At 46.2% G+C, this 14970-nt stretch overlaps 2 protein-coding genes across 2 annotated transcripts in view; both read right to left on the reverse strand.

Annotated features, from left to right (window-relative positions):
- Positions 1–828: 828 nt before the first annotated feature.
- TOMM22 (translocase of outer mitochondrial membrane 22) lies at positions 829–2472 on the reverse strand. The gene is made up of 4 exons (XM_003783199.3): positions 2331–2472; positions 1982–2100; positions 1445–1562; positions 829–1189 (listed from the first exon to the last, which is right to left on the reverse strand). The coding sequence occupies exons 1-4, from the start codon at positions 2445–2447 to the stop codon at positions 1115–1117; spliced, it is 429 nt and encodes a 142-aa protein (XP_003783247.1). The 5' UTR covers positions 2448–2472; the 3' UTR covers positions 829–1114.
- Positions 2473–7271: 4799 nt separating this feature from the next.
- The window catches only part of CBY1 (chibby family member 1, beta catenin antagonist), a 10938-nt gene continuing 3239 nt past the window's right edge, over positions 7272–14970 (reverse strand). Inside the window, exons 2-5 of the mRNA XM_003783200.3 lie at positions 13072–13187; positions 9351–9456; positions 9141–9259; positions 7272–8026 (exon numbers count right to left, since the gene is read on the reverse strand). Of these exons, the coding sequence (XP_003783248.1) occupies positions 7946–8026; positions 9141–9259; positions 9351–9456; positions 13072–13149 (384 nt within the window). The 5' untranslated portion in view covers positions 13150–13187 and the 3' untranslated portion in view covers positions 7272–7945. The remainder of the gene's footprint in view (positions 8027–9140; positions 9260–9350; positions 9457–13071; positions 13188–14970) is intronic.

The following is a 14970-nucleotide window of genomic DNA, read 5'->3' on the forward strand; positions in this document are numbered from 1 at the left end:
AGCCACAGGCGCCGAGCCAAATTAAGACTTTCTCAAAAAAAAAAAAAAAAAGTAGTTGGGCAAAAGAATCTTTTTTGATTTTTGAAACTCGGGCCTATGGCACCAAATCAATGTTAAGATGGAGGTGCTGATTCAGACAGAAAATGCGTGGGGCAGTACATGTGTCTGGCTTTTTTTTTTTTTAAGAGTCTGTCTTTTTGTCACCCTCCGTAGAGTGCTGTGGCATTACAGCTCACAGTAACCTCCAAATCCTGGGCTTAGGCGATTCTCTTGCCTCAGCCCCCCAAGTAGCTGGGACTATAGGCGCTTGCCACAACACTCTGCTATTTTGTTGTTGCAATTTGGCCGGGGCTGGGTTCAAACCTGTTACCCTTGGTATATGGGGCTGTACCCTACTCACTGAGCCACAGGCACCCCATATGTCTTTCTAAAATGGTCTAAGTAATTTTGAGGTACTTATCACAAGCATGTGAATGACATTTTTCATTGGAATCATTTTTAATGTTTAAATACAAAAAGTGAGTGCTTTTTTTTTTTTTTTTTAAACACACACAGGTCTAATTGTCGAAATGTGCAGAGCTTCTGCTTTGTCCTCCACAGTCCCCATGTTGTGGCTGAAGCTGCAGCCGGCCTTTCTCCTCTCCAACACATACAGGGATTCATAGTGGCCGCTTTACACGACAGTTGTAATGCGGTTTTGCCTGTTTAATATTGTGTGCATGTCCCTCCCAGACATCACCATTCTTTTTTTAAAAAAAGTCATTAATGGTCAGGGATACATCCCTCCCACTGGCATCAGTTCCTACCCCACAATGGGATAGTGAGATCTTCCAGTTAGAAGCAATTTAGTCAAAGGGTGAGGTGGCCAGAGTTGGAATAACCATCTGAATGGCTGCACTCTGCTATCAGAGTGAGGACAGAAAATATAAGTCAGGATATCGTGGAGGGTACGGTTGCAAGTTGACAGTCTATCCATGAGACAATGTGGGGAGAATTTCCCCACCCCCAGGTTTAGATAGATCAATGTACCAAAGTTTAAAAAAAAAATCCAAATAATCAGCAGTTCAAATACTATTGAATTATGAACTTCTCCCACCAACATAGTAGTAATAATCTAGATCTTCCCAGGAAGTGAAGGTAGAGCCCCTGGCATTCCTCCAGACAGCCCTGTGTTAGGCCCTAGAAGTATCTGGAAAAGAAAAGGAGGAATATAAGGCTTCGTACAGGCCCAGAGATCTCATTTTCATCATACCTGATGGGGCAGACAAGGTCTCCAAAACAATGTTGAGAATACCAATTGGGCACCTAAAAGTGTATGGGCTGGATCCCAATCCTTACCCACAACTTACTTAGCTGCTGGTTTTGTTAGGTGTCAGAGAAATAACACCTATCTTGTAGGTGTCCTTTCACCACCACTGGCAAAAAACACAGGGCCTGGGCTTACCTGCCGCTGCTGCAGTTGTTGCTGTTGCTCCATTTGCAACTTCTCAGTCTCAAAGACAACAGGAAGAACCAGGATCATAAAGGAAGTGGTCCCAATCCATAAGGCTGCCCTGGAAAACCTGCAAAGGGAGAGTGAGCACAGAGAGATGCCAAAAAAAAAAAAAAAACAGGCAAGAACAAACCAGTAACCAAATCTTCATACTCCAAAGTTTGATAAATATATTCTACACATTCCTTGCATCAAACTCCTAAAATAGGTGGAGCAGTTTTGGCAGCAGTATTATTGATAGAAGAACTCAACATTCTCCTGAGTTCTTACAAAGAAGTTAATACGTTAATAAACTCAAATAATCCGAAATGGTTCCCACAACGATACTGCCAGATAAGAATCCCCATTTACAGAAGAGGAAAATCAGACTTAGGATACAACTAGCCCAAGGTCACTCGAACTCAAGTCTGCTGTTCCAAAACCTGTTTTCTTTCACAGCACTAATGCACCTTCATAGACACTCCCAGTGTCTGTGCCCTCGTTCCTTACCTGTACATTTTTTGAGCCACAAAGAGGGAGAGATCAAAAGTGGCTCCGGCCGCGGAACGGACCCTCTCCGGGAACATCTCTGTCAGACCCCATAGTCTCTCCGACAGGGTCTCATCTAGCTGTAGCGGAAGAGGAGCGGGTCTTGGCAGAAGCAGCGGCATGAACTCTTGGCCCCGCTTCGGCACCGGGAGACGTCTACCGCCACCCCCACCCCTGACCTACAGCACACCCGGGCCCAGCGGGGCTCCAACCCCGCCTCCCGAAAAGCCGCCTTTGCCCCGATCTCGCAGCACGCGGAACCCGACCCGCAGGTCCGCTCCCCGCCTTGCACCCTGCAGGGCCCTGGCACCTCGTCGTCGTCGTCCTCTTCCAGCTCTTCTTCAGTCTTCTCTACGTCACCTTTTGGGAGCAATTCGTCCGGAGACGAGGGCTCCCCAGCGCCCGAGGGAACAGCGGCAGCAGCCATGGTTGTAGGAGACACCGGAAGCGGAAAAGAGCAGGTGAGGGCTGCAGATGGACGGACAGAGCCGCCCTTCCGGGAGACGAGACGCAGGAGCTGGAGAGAGCGGCGCCCTGTGGCCTGCAGGTCCTCCAAGTCTGTGCAACCTGTCAGGCTGCGGCGGCATTCCTGCCCGGACTTCAGTCGTCTTACCCTAGGCTTCTGAGACATCTTCATTAGGGGACTTAAGAAACAACTGGGGAAGTCGCTAGGGTAGAGGGGTGCTTCCGCGAGACTTCTGGGGACTTAGGGCAGGCTCAGAAAGCTGCATTTTAACAGGCCTCCCTAGGGTCATACTTTTAGAAACGCGAACGCAGTTTCCTTTTCCTGAGGAGTGCATTATTTGCTAGGAATAAATTAGTGATTGGTTTGGGAAAACATCAAGTAAACCATTCCAGTGTACTAAAACAACAGTAAGAGTTAACGCTGGTGTGAGGGTGTGCGGTCGTGTGTGGTGTGTACTCGTTCAATCTTTTTTTTTTTTTTTTTTGAGACAGAGCCTCAAGCTCTCCCCCTGGGTAGAATACCGTGGCGTTACAGCCCACAGCAACCTCCAACTCCTGGGCTCAAGCGAGTCTCCTGCCTCCACCTCCCAAGTAGCTGAGACCACAGGCGCCTGCCACAACGCCCGGCTATTTTTTGGTTGCAGCCGTCATTGTTGTTTGGCGGGTCCGGGCCGGGGATTTGAACCCGCCACCTTAGGTGTACGTGGCTGGCGCCTTAGCCGGTTGAGCTATAGGCGCCGAGCCTACTCGTTCAATCTTGATGACAACTGTTGAGGTAGCCACTACTATCCCCCTTTTAGACGTGAGGAAACAGACACCGTGCAAGACTGCTTGCAAGCATCTCTAGAGGCTAGGTAAGTGGGTGTGCAGGTCCGAAAGTATGTACCTGTAAAATTTTGTTAGGTATTAGCTAGCTAACTGCCCTGCAAAGAATTAGACACTTTCACAGTAGTATAGTAAGGGCGGCGCCTGTGGCTCAATGAGTAGGGTGCAGACCCCATATACTGAGGGTGGCGGGTTCAAACCTGCCCCGGCCAAACTGCAACAAAAAAAATAGCCAGGCATTGTGGCGGGCGACTGTAGTCCCAGCTACTTGGGAGGCTGAGGCAAGAGAATCGCCTAAGCCCAGGAGTTGGAGGTTGCTATGAGCTGTGACAAGACAGCACTCTACCGAGGGCAATAAAGTGAGACTCTGTCTCTAAACAAACAAAACAATAGTATAGTAAATGGAAGTATTCCCCCCATTCTCCCCAGCATTATTACCCATATTTTCATTTTTTGCCTATATGGTGGATATAAATGCTTTTTATAATGTGCCCCACAAGTTATTAACACAGAGTAATTTCATAAACACCTTTAACCAACTGATTGTGGAGGCTGAGACTCCCACGATTACAGTCCAAATCCCTATCTGATGTGTGACACGGTAGTAACATGTCTTTGTCCCATGCTTTACATACTTCGTTGTGGCACAGGAACTCACAGTTTCTCCTGATAGTGTCTCAGGCCTTTCCATCTTTGCACAGAGAAGCTCTATAAGAAAGTTTTCCTGTCACAAAAGGTTACCTACAGCATGATTCCAATATATAAAGTTAAAAAACAGGCAAAAGCAATCTGAAAAGCCAGGATAGTGATTCCCTTTGAGGAGAAAGGGCAAGTAATTTTTGCAAAGGGGCAGAAAAGTGGCTTCTGGATGCTGTTAAGGTTCTACGTGTATTTCTTGACCCAGTTGCTACAGGCACATTCATTTTGACTATTTCATAAAGGTGTACACTTATGAATTATGTTTTTTACATGCATTAAAAAGTTTGTTTTGGGGGCTAGGTTTGGTGGCTCACACCTGTACTCCCAGCTACTTGGAAGGCTGAGGTAAGAGAACTGATTGAGCCCAAGAGTCTAAGGTTGCTGTGAGCTGTGATGCCACAGCACTCTACCAGGGGCAACAAAGTATGTCTCCAAAAAAAGGTTTATTTTTTAAAGTATGCTAGATCTGTATAAATTTGAGGGAAGCTTTATGGCCCAGTAACAACGGCTTTTAGTTCTTTTGTGGTTTCTCTAAAAAAGACTAACAGCATTGAAGATGGAGGGGGAAGGTCTTACATTGTTAGCTCAGACACTGATGAATCCAAGTGGAAAGTAGTTCACAATGCTGCTAATGCAAAAAAGTTTTAGGAAAACCAATTTCGCTTATTCGAGCAATACATGACTTTTTTTTTTTTTTTTTTTTTACAAAAACTATGTTTAAGGCTAAAGAATTCTTTCAATAATAACAAAGTTACCAGGGGATAAGATAAGAGAAAATCTTGGGACTCATGCCATGCGAGTATTCACTTATTTACTTTTTTTATTGAGACAGAGTCTCACTTTGTGGCCCTCGGTAGAGTGCTGTGGCATCATAGCTCACAGCAACCTCCAACTCTAGGGCTTAAGTGATTCTCTTGCCTCAGCCTCCCAAGTAGCTGGGACTACATGCACCCGCCACAATGCCCAGTTTTTTTCTTTTGTAGAGATGGCGTCTCACTCTGGCTCAGGCTGGTCTCTAACCTCTGAGCTCAGGGCAATCCACCCACCTTGGCCTCCCAGAGCACTAGTGCTAGGATTACAGGTGTGAGCCACCGTGCCTGGCCTTTGCAGAGTATTCAAAACCTTGGGAGTAGCACTTTGGGAGGCTGTGGAGGGAGAATTGCTTGAGCTCAAGAGTTGGAGACTTGCTTAAGTGAGAGTGAGACCCTGACTCCTAAGAAAATGAAAAAAACCCATCCAGGCGCCATGGCAAGCGCCTGTAATTCCAGTGGCTTCTGGAGACTGAGGCAGCTGGATGCCCACAGCCGGAGTCTGAGATTGCAATGAGCTATGACACTATTGCACTCTGCTCAGGGAATAAAGTGGGACTCTGTCTCAACAACAACAAGAAAAAAAACCTTGGGAGTAGGTGAGATAAGCTAGAAAAGGCAGAGAGAGAACAGAAGACACAGGGCACAGCCCTGTTAAATCAGACATTGAAAGGTTGGGGGAGGAGGTTAAAAACCAGAGAAGTGTGGCATCACTAAAGTTTCAAGGAGAAAGACTCAACAGCAAAGATGACATGCTGAGACTGATGCCAGGCCAAAGGTCATGTCAATGGACAAGGGGACAAATTAGGGTGCTACCAAGTGAGTGGTGATGCTCCAGGCCAGAAGTCATATTAACTCCACTATTAGATGGGGGAAGGGTATCCTAGATCCCTGGGTTCCTTGCTCCTCCATTCCCTGCCACTCAAGTCCAAGATTTCCACCTTCCTATTTCAGTCCTGGCAGAATATGAAACTGGTACTGCAGTAGTTCTTAATTGAGAGAGGGAGGATAGATCCCTCTGAGAATCTTATAAAAGATTCAAGCCCCTTCCATTAAAAAGATGCAACTTCGCCCATACCTGTACCATGGTATTATGTACAGACCCACTTGCTAGGACCCAAACCTAAAGATTTTCTGATTATTGTCTCTAATCTGCACTCACTCCCTTACAGCTTTCTATTTCTGCTCTGCAGTGACACTCCTTTTCTTCTTTTTTTTAAGAGACAGAGTTTTCATTTTATCGCCCTCGGTAGAGTGTTGTGGCGTCACAGCTCACAGCAACCTCTAACTCCTGGGCTTAGGCAATTCTCTTGCCTTAGCCTCCCGAGTAGCTGGGACTACAGGCTATTTTTTTGTTGCAGTTTGGCCGGGGCTGGGTTCGAACCCACCACCCTCGGTATATGGGGCCAGCTTCCTACTCACTGAGTCACAGGCGCCGCCCAACAGTCCTTTTCTGATCTGATGCTTAGCACAAAAATTCACAAAATTGTTATAGTGATTACAAGAGAAGATGTCAAGGAAACAGCATTATTTACTTGGGTGCCCCTCAAGAGATGATGTCAAGGAAGCAGCACTATTTCCTAGGTGCCCCTAAGTGGTACATGTGGTTAATAAAGTCTCTGAGGAGGAAGAATTTTAGACAGAATGTGAAGGATATATCTTACTAAATAGATAAGATCTTGAAAGTATACCTGTAGTATCTCAAAAGAAAAACAAAACAAAACAAAACAAAAGGCCCTGAGACAACTGGGGTTAGGGAGGTGAAATATAGGTGAGGTTTTCCCCTTTCCTCCTAGAGGCCTTAATAGGATTATCCTTAATTGTCTCACACCCTGAAACCATCGGCCAACACTGGTGGGTTCCCTGTTCAAGTCCCATCCAGAATCTGTCCACTCTACTTCCTGTACTGTCCCCTCCTTGGGTTCTACTTGCCTCCTTCAGTCAACTGTCACCACACAGCACCCATAGGATCCTTTTCAAAAGCCAGTTGGATCACAGCATCCTGTTTAGAGTCCACAATGCCTTGCTTCCTTGCACACCCAAAATCCTTTTTCACTGCGGAATTGTCCCATCCACCACAGGACAGGGTTTAGGGTCCCTGGGTCTGGCTCCTTAATGTGCCAGTTGTGGTGGGGAGATCTGTATCATTGTGACATCCAGATCCGTCCCCAGTGTCCTGCTTGATTTAGGATGCTGGATTCTCTCCTCCAGCAGAGGAAGTCCAGCTCACACTGGCTCAGGCACAAATTCCCAAACCAGCTATAGGTCCCTAATAGGTCTTGGTTGGTCCCAACTCCTTGGAGCAGGAGGGTAGGGGAATTTGAGCAGACAGGCGCTGTTCCATTTCAGGTGGGCTTTTGCCAGTATTCCAGAGAAGCTGGAGTACCTTCCCATGAGGGTGACGTTGTCTTCTAATAAAGCAATGTAAACTTAAACTCCATTTACTGCTTGAGGAACTCATGTTTCTTTTTCAGTCATTTTAGCCACAGATTATTTAACATCATTTAATAAAATAGTAGTGTACATAGAAAAGGAGCACAAAAATACCTTGTTGCCACGGAAGGCTGGTGTTTGCTGGTGGGAAGCTGAAGTCAAAGAGGGTCGTGGATTTGGGAAATAAATATTCTTTCAAGGCAGGGAGAGTGGCCTGAGAGCCAGAGAACCAAAAGAGCCACTCACCTGAGAACCCCTCAAACAGGGCTCTGTAGAACTGGTGCCTTACCCCAAACACCAGGTAAAGGCATAAGATGATGAACTCAGCTGCCCATCCCAAACAGTGTCCAGTGGAGTGATCCTGGAACATGTGCACTTGTCTGCTTATGTATGTAGAGAGCACCCAAAGGCTCCCCGAGGTCTGGTTTACAGCCTGGCATCCTGAGGCTATGCGCCTGGAGCACCTTGCTAGTCACCACTCTGGCCTGGCCTGGAATCTTGGTCTCCTTCATCACACGCACCTTCCTACTGGCAACCCAGGGTGAGGTGACGCTCTCTCACAGGACCTAATACACTAGTTTGGCTTTAAAAAAAAACAACAAAAAAACCCTTGCTCAGCCACATCCTAGACTTCCCCAATTAGTGACTTTGTCCCTTTTTGTCCCTGCTCTCCTAACGACAGTCTCTGAGGTCTTCATTTTCTCCTCCGGCTGACACTCTTCAGTTCATCCAATTCCTTCTCCATTAAATGGGACTCAGCAGTGGTCTCTGAAAGCTGAAAGGACAGCAGCAGCTGTTATAAAGGACATGTCTGAGCTGTCCCTAAGCGCTGAGGAGAGAAAAGCCCCTGCCTGCCATTTCTCTGACACCGCTGTCCTCCACAGTGGGAACCCTCTGTAATCACAACTCAGGACCACAGTCCACTCTGTCAGCAATTTGTCACCTATGATGATATGGCACACTCTGTGTGAAGGACAGCAGGCCTCATAGGATGAAAAAGATAGATACTGGTGATTCTAAGGCTAAGGGATTAGAGATTAAATTGCTTCTGTAGTTCACATAATGACAATTTAGGGGGGAAATTCTTGAAAAAGAATGCCATGTTCCTCATCCGGACTTTAGAAAGTGGGCCACACTCAAGATAGGGACAGAGAGACATCAACTCTGTAAAAAACAGGTCAGCTTTCTATGAACTAAGGGCCACACTTGCTGAGCAATGCACTCTGCTGGGTGCTCTCCACATACCAACTCACAGGGAGGTGGAGACTGTTATTCCCATCTCATTGCTGAAAAAGCTGAGTTGCAGAGCAGTTAGCCAGAGGTGGAGCTGAGCAAGAAACCCAGGCCATTCTGTTCTTAACCACCAGCGTGTGCTCCCCTCTCAAGTGTTCCTCACATGCTCCTCTCACCAGGCTGCTGGGTTTCCAACAGCCACAGACAACCTATGCTAACATAGTATGGGCCCCTCAGCAGATCTGTGCTGGCTACTGATCGAGGCCTACTTGGCACATGACACCTCCAAGCAATGAGCAGGCTGTTCCCTTTTCCTGGAAGGCCTTCATCCCAGCCCCCAGTCCAGCCCCTTATATCTTCAGTTTAAATATCCCTTCCTCTGTAAAGCAATCCTGATTTGACAAGATTAATCTTGTGTCCTACACCAGACCCTAACTTCTGCCCTTGTCACAGACACTGTAATTATGTTGCTGTCCATCTCCTCTAGACCGTCAGCCCTTGAGAGTAGGGACTGTGTCTCATTTTTGTGTGTGCATCTTTGCACACAAGGTGACATACCTGGGCCAACTGGCACTAGGGAGACAGCTATTTAAATGACCCAAAGAGGAGCCTTCCCAAAAGGAATCCAGTCCTCCCTTCCCTGTGACCTGCCTCACCATGTCTAGTAGGATGTCCACTTTCAGCCGCAAGAGATTGTTCTCTTCTTCAAGTTGCTGGTTCCGCCTGCGAAGGCGCTGAGCCTCCCTCCGGTCCACACCTCCACTAATCCCTGTCTCTGGAGGAAGGACAAAACCAGTGGTCAAACGAGTCAGAAGGGGTTTCCTTCTACAATCTTGTTTAACAAAATGGCAGGAAATGTAGCCTACCTGCTATCCATTGGCCATTTTCAAACTTCAGGCTTTGCCCAGCCAGGTTCATAGTGGGGGTTCCATAGTCAAGGCCCAGCTCCACCTCCCGAGTTGACCGATCCAGCTGAGGATGAGACACCATGTAACAGCTTCAGCAGGCCACAGAAGGTGGGCCCTGGACCCAGCTCCTCTTCCACTAACTCTGTGACCCCCAACAACTCATTTCTTTTTTCTAATCATTGCCAGACACCTTTAATGATTTTTTAAAGGGTCAGAAAATTGACCCAGCACCTGTGTAGCTCAAGCGGCTAAGGAGTCAGCCACATACACCAGAGCTGGCAGGTTCGAATCCAGCCAGGGCCTGCCAAACAACAATGACAACTACAACCCCCCCCCCCAAATAGGCAGGTGCCTGTAGTCCCAGCTATTTGGGAGGCTGTGGCAAGAGAATCACTTAAGCCCAGGAATTGGAGTTTGCTGTGAGCTGTGATACCATGGCACACTACCCAGGGCGATAGCTTAAGGCTCTGTCTCAAACATAAAAAAGGGCCAGAAAATCAAATAATATACAAAAAATTTTTAAATTATTAGAGAGAAGATATGTGTACTGAAATATGTAAGCTGGATTATTTTATATCTACTACACCCTTAATAGTTTAAGGAATCCAACCCTAGGCTCGGCGCCTGTGGCTCAATCGGCTAAGGCGCCAGCCACCTACACCTAAGGTGGCGGGTTCAAATCCCCAGCCCGGGCCCGCCAAACAACAATGATGGCTGCAACCAAAAAAAATGGCCAGACGTTGTGGCGGGCGCCTGTAGTCCCAGCTACTTGGGAGGCAGAGGCAGGAGACTTGCTTGAGCCCAGGAGTTGGAGGTTGCTGTGAGCTGTGATCCTACGGCACTCTACCCAGGGGGATAGCTTGAGGCTCCATCTCAAAAAAAAAAAAAAAAAAGGAATCCAACCCTAAATTTTTTTTTTTGAGACAGAGACTCAAGCTGTCACCCTTGGTAGAGTGCCGTGGCATCACAGCTCACAGCAACCTCCAACTCCTAGGCTCAAGCGATTCTCCTGCCTCTGCCTCCCTAGTAGTTGGGATTACAGGCACCTACCACAACACCCAGCCATTTTTTGGTTGCAGCTGTCATTGTTGTCTGACAGGCCCAGGTTGGATTCAAACCCGCCAGCTGCTTGAGCCACAGGTGCCGAGCCCCACCCCTAAATTTTTAATAAACTTAAAAATCCTTTTTAAATGTCATAAGCCCCTACCTAGGTACCATCTGCTTAAAACATATGGAGCTACCTGTGTCATAGAAAAGGCATAATACCTAACACTGAATCAGCAGTAGTAAGTAGTTGCTTTTTGATGTGTGACAGTGCAATTTATGTGTTCATTTATTCAACTTGCTGAGCACCCACGCTGTGTCAGGACTAGGTAGGTGCTGGGTATTCGGCAATGAATGTGACCATCCCTGCCTCAAGAGCAACTCAAGAGGAAGAGTCCCTCAGGTATATGCTTAAGTGTCCCTTTCTTGGTTAGGTCTTCCTTGACCTTTCTATTTAAAATGACACCACCATTTCTACTGCCTGGCCACTCCCTACCTGAAGCCTTGCCTCATTTTTTTTCCACAGCACTTATCACCATCGAATATAAACTTCCTGATTTTCTGTACATGTCTCCATTAAAATATTTGCTCCATGAAAGCAAGGATTTGATTTTTCCTTTCCTTTCCTTAATCCACTTCTGTATACAGGTGCCTGGGACAATGGCTGGCTAATTTTTCTATTTTATTTATTTATGTATCTATCATTTATCTATTTATTTAGAGACAGAGTCTTACTTTGTTGCCCTCGGTGATATAGCATCATAGCCCCTGGCAACCTCAAACTTTTGGGCTCAAGCAATCCTCTTCCCTCAGCCTCCTAAGTAGCTGAGACTACAGACGCCTGCCACACGCCCAGCTATTTTTAGAGATTGGGTCTCGCTTTTGCTCACACTGGTCTCAAACCCCTGAGCTCAAGCAATCACCTGCCTTGGCCTCCCAGAGCATTAGGATTATAGGCATGAGCCACCAGGCCTGGTCAATTTTTCTGTTTTTAGTAGAGACAGAGTAAGAACAAAAGACTTTGCTCTTACTCAGGCTGGTCTTGAACTCCTTAGTTCAAGTTTCCGCCTCAAATATTGTTCATTCATCTGACACACGGCAGGGAGGAAAGGGTGCCTCAAGGTCTGTGGGCACTAGAAACTGAGACCCTAGGCTTCTGCCTGGCCTGCTTCACAGCATGCCAAGCCCCGGCACAGTGGGCCTGCCCCCCACCATGGGTTTAGCTGGGGACTAGAGACAATGGACCCCATGACCTGAAAGCTGGAGTTAATGCTCAGCCCTAACAGCCTGGCTGCTCTACCCTACTTACCTGTGGAGAACTAGCTCTGCAGGAAAAGGTCAGAGAAACCAGGATAGCTATGTCTTTTTTTTTTTTGGCAGTTTTTGACTGGGGCTGGGTTTGAACCTGTCACCTCCAGCATATGGGGCTGGCGCCCTACTCCTTTGAGCCACAGGCACTGCCAGGATAGCTATTTGTTGGTGTGTGACAGCCAAGAATGGCAGATAGGATTATGGTAGAGATTAAGAACCCAGCATTTGGTCACAGATGCTCAGAAGACTTCCGAAAAAATGAGGGTGATTGTATATATGGGATCTGCCAAGGATGGAGGGCAGGCATCTGATAGCTGGGAATAGAAAGTGATTTCCATGTGGTATGCCTTTACATTATATAATTTTTTTTTCTTATGAGACAGAGTTTCACTGCTGCCCTCAGTAGAGTGCTGTGGTGTTATAGCTCATAGCAACATCCAACTCCCAGGCTTAAGCAATTTTCTTGCCTCGGCTTCCCAAGTAGCTGGGATTACAGGCGCCCACCACAATGCCCAGCTATTTTTTTGTTGCAGTTTATTAGCTGGCTTGGGTCGGGTTCAAACCTGCCACCCTCGGTGTATGTGGCTGGCGCCCTAACCACTGTGCTATGGGCACCGAGCCTACATTATATAACTTTTTAAATTCCAGAGCTTATATGTTCAAGTGGGTAGTAAGTTATTTGGAAAGTTATCATTTATTCTAATGCTATTGTCATTGGTCTCAAAGTTTTTGGAGCAGCTCTTTTGAAACTATTTTAGGAGCTGGGATGTATCCATTTGAATACCATTAATAGTGGCAAACCATCATTCTTTGTGGCTTAAGATACAATTTCCTATGACAGCAGTAGCCCTGGGGGCAAGTGGGGCCTTCCCCTTATTTGCCCCACGTCTGCCCCAGGAAATGTACCTTTTTTTTTTTTTTTTGCAGTTTTTGGCCGGGGCTGGGTTTGAACCTGCCACCTCTGGCATATGGGGCTGATGCCCCACTCCTTTGAGCCACAGGCACCACCCAAAACCATCATTCTTTGAGAATGAGTTTGATTCTTAAAAATGATTCAAATCAATTCTTTGCCAAGTCTTGGAAATAAAGTGGACATCAAATTGGATAATATTCTTTGCAGCCAAAAATCATAAAAAGATTGACTGTCACATTAGGTTGTTGAATAAACTCTGAGAATTTCTATACAGGAGTTCCAAAATGCTTTTATCAATGGCAATGACATGAATTGGAAGGATGCCCTCTTAGGAACACGCTTTCCACTTAGAGACCACACTTGGCACTCTAGTCGTACTATACACCAGGTGACCCCAATAATGACACTCACAGAATGCAGGTTGGAGAGAGAAGCAGACTTCCGAGGAGGTGTCTTTTTCGGACTAAATGTGTTCCCAAAGAGAGGCATCTTTGGCCTGATAAAGGAAAAGCCAGTGCGCCCTTCTCCTAGGGTCAGGAAAAGTCAGGGGTACAAATAGTTGGATCAGTGACCTTATACTATTGTCCTCAAATCATGAAAACATATTTTATCACATTGCTATCAACAATCCTGGTGCTATGGTTTGTATGTGCCCACCAAAACTCATGTTGGAATTTAATTGCCTTTAAAAATGGCTTTTAAGGGTGGGACCTTTAAGGGGTAACTGGGCCATGAGAGCTCTACCCTCATAAATAGATTAATGCCATTATCGTGAGAATAGGTTAGTCACTTGGGAGTGGGCTCTTGATAAAAGGATATGTTTGGCAGCCATTCTCTTTCTGTCTTGCATATACACTCACCATGTGATGCCTTCTGCCACAGGATGACCCTCATCAAATACTATGCTCTTGGACCTCCCAGCATCCAGAACTGAGAGCCAATTAAATTGCTTCTTTATAAATTACCCAAACTGTGGTATTTTGTTACAGCATCAGAAAATGGATTAAGAGACCTGGCAAATACCTCCACATATTGAATGCTCACTATACACTAGGTCTGTACATGCAATAACTCATTTAACTTATATCTCCCCTTTGATTAGTCCTTTCATTCTCCCCATTTGACAGATGAGGTTTAGAAAGACTAAGGTCTTGAGTGGGAGCTAGTATTTGAATCCAGGTCTGTGTGGCTCTACGGTTTATGTTAACCACAGGTAAGTTTGTCACAAGTTGGCATCACCAGCTTTACAGTCTATGGTAAGGCATGCAGTCTCTACTTACTCCTGTACAGTGGGGTAAGAATCACACTTGGCACAATAACCTCTGCATATACTCCATTTTAAAGAAATTAAGCTATACTTATAGTTCACTTCCAGACTGATAATAAGTACCCCTCACTTAGTCCATATGTCAAAAGATTACCTGTCCTGTATGGGAGGTAAGGTGTCTTAAGTAAGGGTAGACTCATAACATGGCAGAAATGACAATGGCACCTTGACCCTGTACATTTGCATTCAGCACTTTGTAAGTTGTTGTAATAGACATAGGCCTAGTTAAACAGATTTCCTGATATCACCCTGATTTGGGGGAGAAGAAAGGCAGGGAGGGGTAAACGTTTTATTTAAATATAATGAAAATATAGAAAAGTCTACAAATCATACATCTTCATGAGTTTTAACTACACAAACACACATAACCACCCTCCAGATCAGGATACAGACCATGTCAGCACCCCATAAGCCTCATCTGACACCTTGATATATTAATACACAGATTTGTACAGCATGGCCTCTTTTTTTTTTCTTTTTAAGACATAGTCTCAGAGCTGCATCTGTGGCTCAAAGAGTAGGGTGCCAGCCCCATATACCAGAGGTGGCGGGGTTCAAACCTGGCCCTGGCCAAAAACAAAAAAAAAAGATAGTCTCTACAACCTGGGTAGAATGCCATGGCATCATAGCTCACAGCGACCTCAAACTCCTGGGCTTGAGTGATCCTCCTGCCTCAACCTTCTGAGTAGCTGGGACTACAAGCATCTGGCACAATACTCATCTGTTGTTTTTTTCTCTCTCTTTCTTTTTTTAGTAGAGATGGGGATCTCACTCTTGCTTAGGCCAGTCTCGAACTCCTGGCCTCCTAGAATGCTATAATTACAGGCGTGAACCACCACGTCTGGCTAGCATGGCCTCTTTTACACCTGACTTATTTTTTTCTTTTTGAGACAGAGCCTCAAGCTATCCCCCTGGGTAGAGTGCTATAGCATCACAGCTCACAGCAACCTCCAACTCCTGGGCTCAAGCGAGTCTCCTGCCTC

This window comes from Otolemur garnettii, unplaced genomic scaffold (genome assembly GCF_000181295.1).
Source record: "Otolemur garnettii isolate 467f Iridium unplaced genomic scaffold, OtoGar3 scaffold00007, whole genome shotgun sequence".
Taxonomy (NCBI): Eukaryota; Metazoa; Chordata; class Mammalia; order Primates; family Galagidae; genus Otolemur; species Otolemur garnettii.

What these genes read in the sequence shown, in the direction of transcription:
- TOMM22 (XM_003783199.3), bottom strand. Translation starts at nt 2,447, where the DNA reads ATGGCTGCTGCCGCTGTTCCCTCGGGCGCTGGGGAGCCCTCGTCTCCG. An exon ending in GTGGCTCAAAAAATGTACAG is followed by an intron (nt 1,563 to 1,981) that starts GTAAGGAACGAG and finishes CTCCCTTTGCAG; the next exon opens with GTTTTCCAGGGCAGCCTTAT. An exon ending in AACAACTGCAGCAGCGGCAG is followed by an intron (nt 1,190 to 1,444) that starts GTAAGCCCAGGC and finishes TTTCTTTTCCAG; the next exon opens with ATACTTCTAGGGCCTAACAC.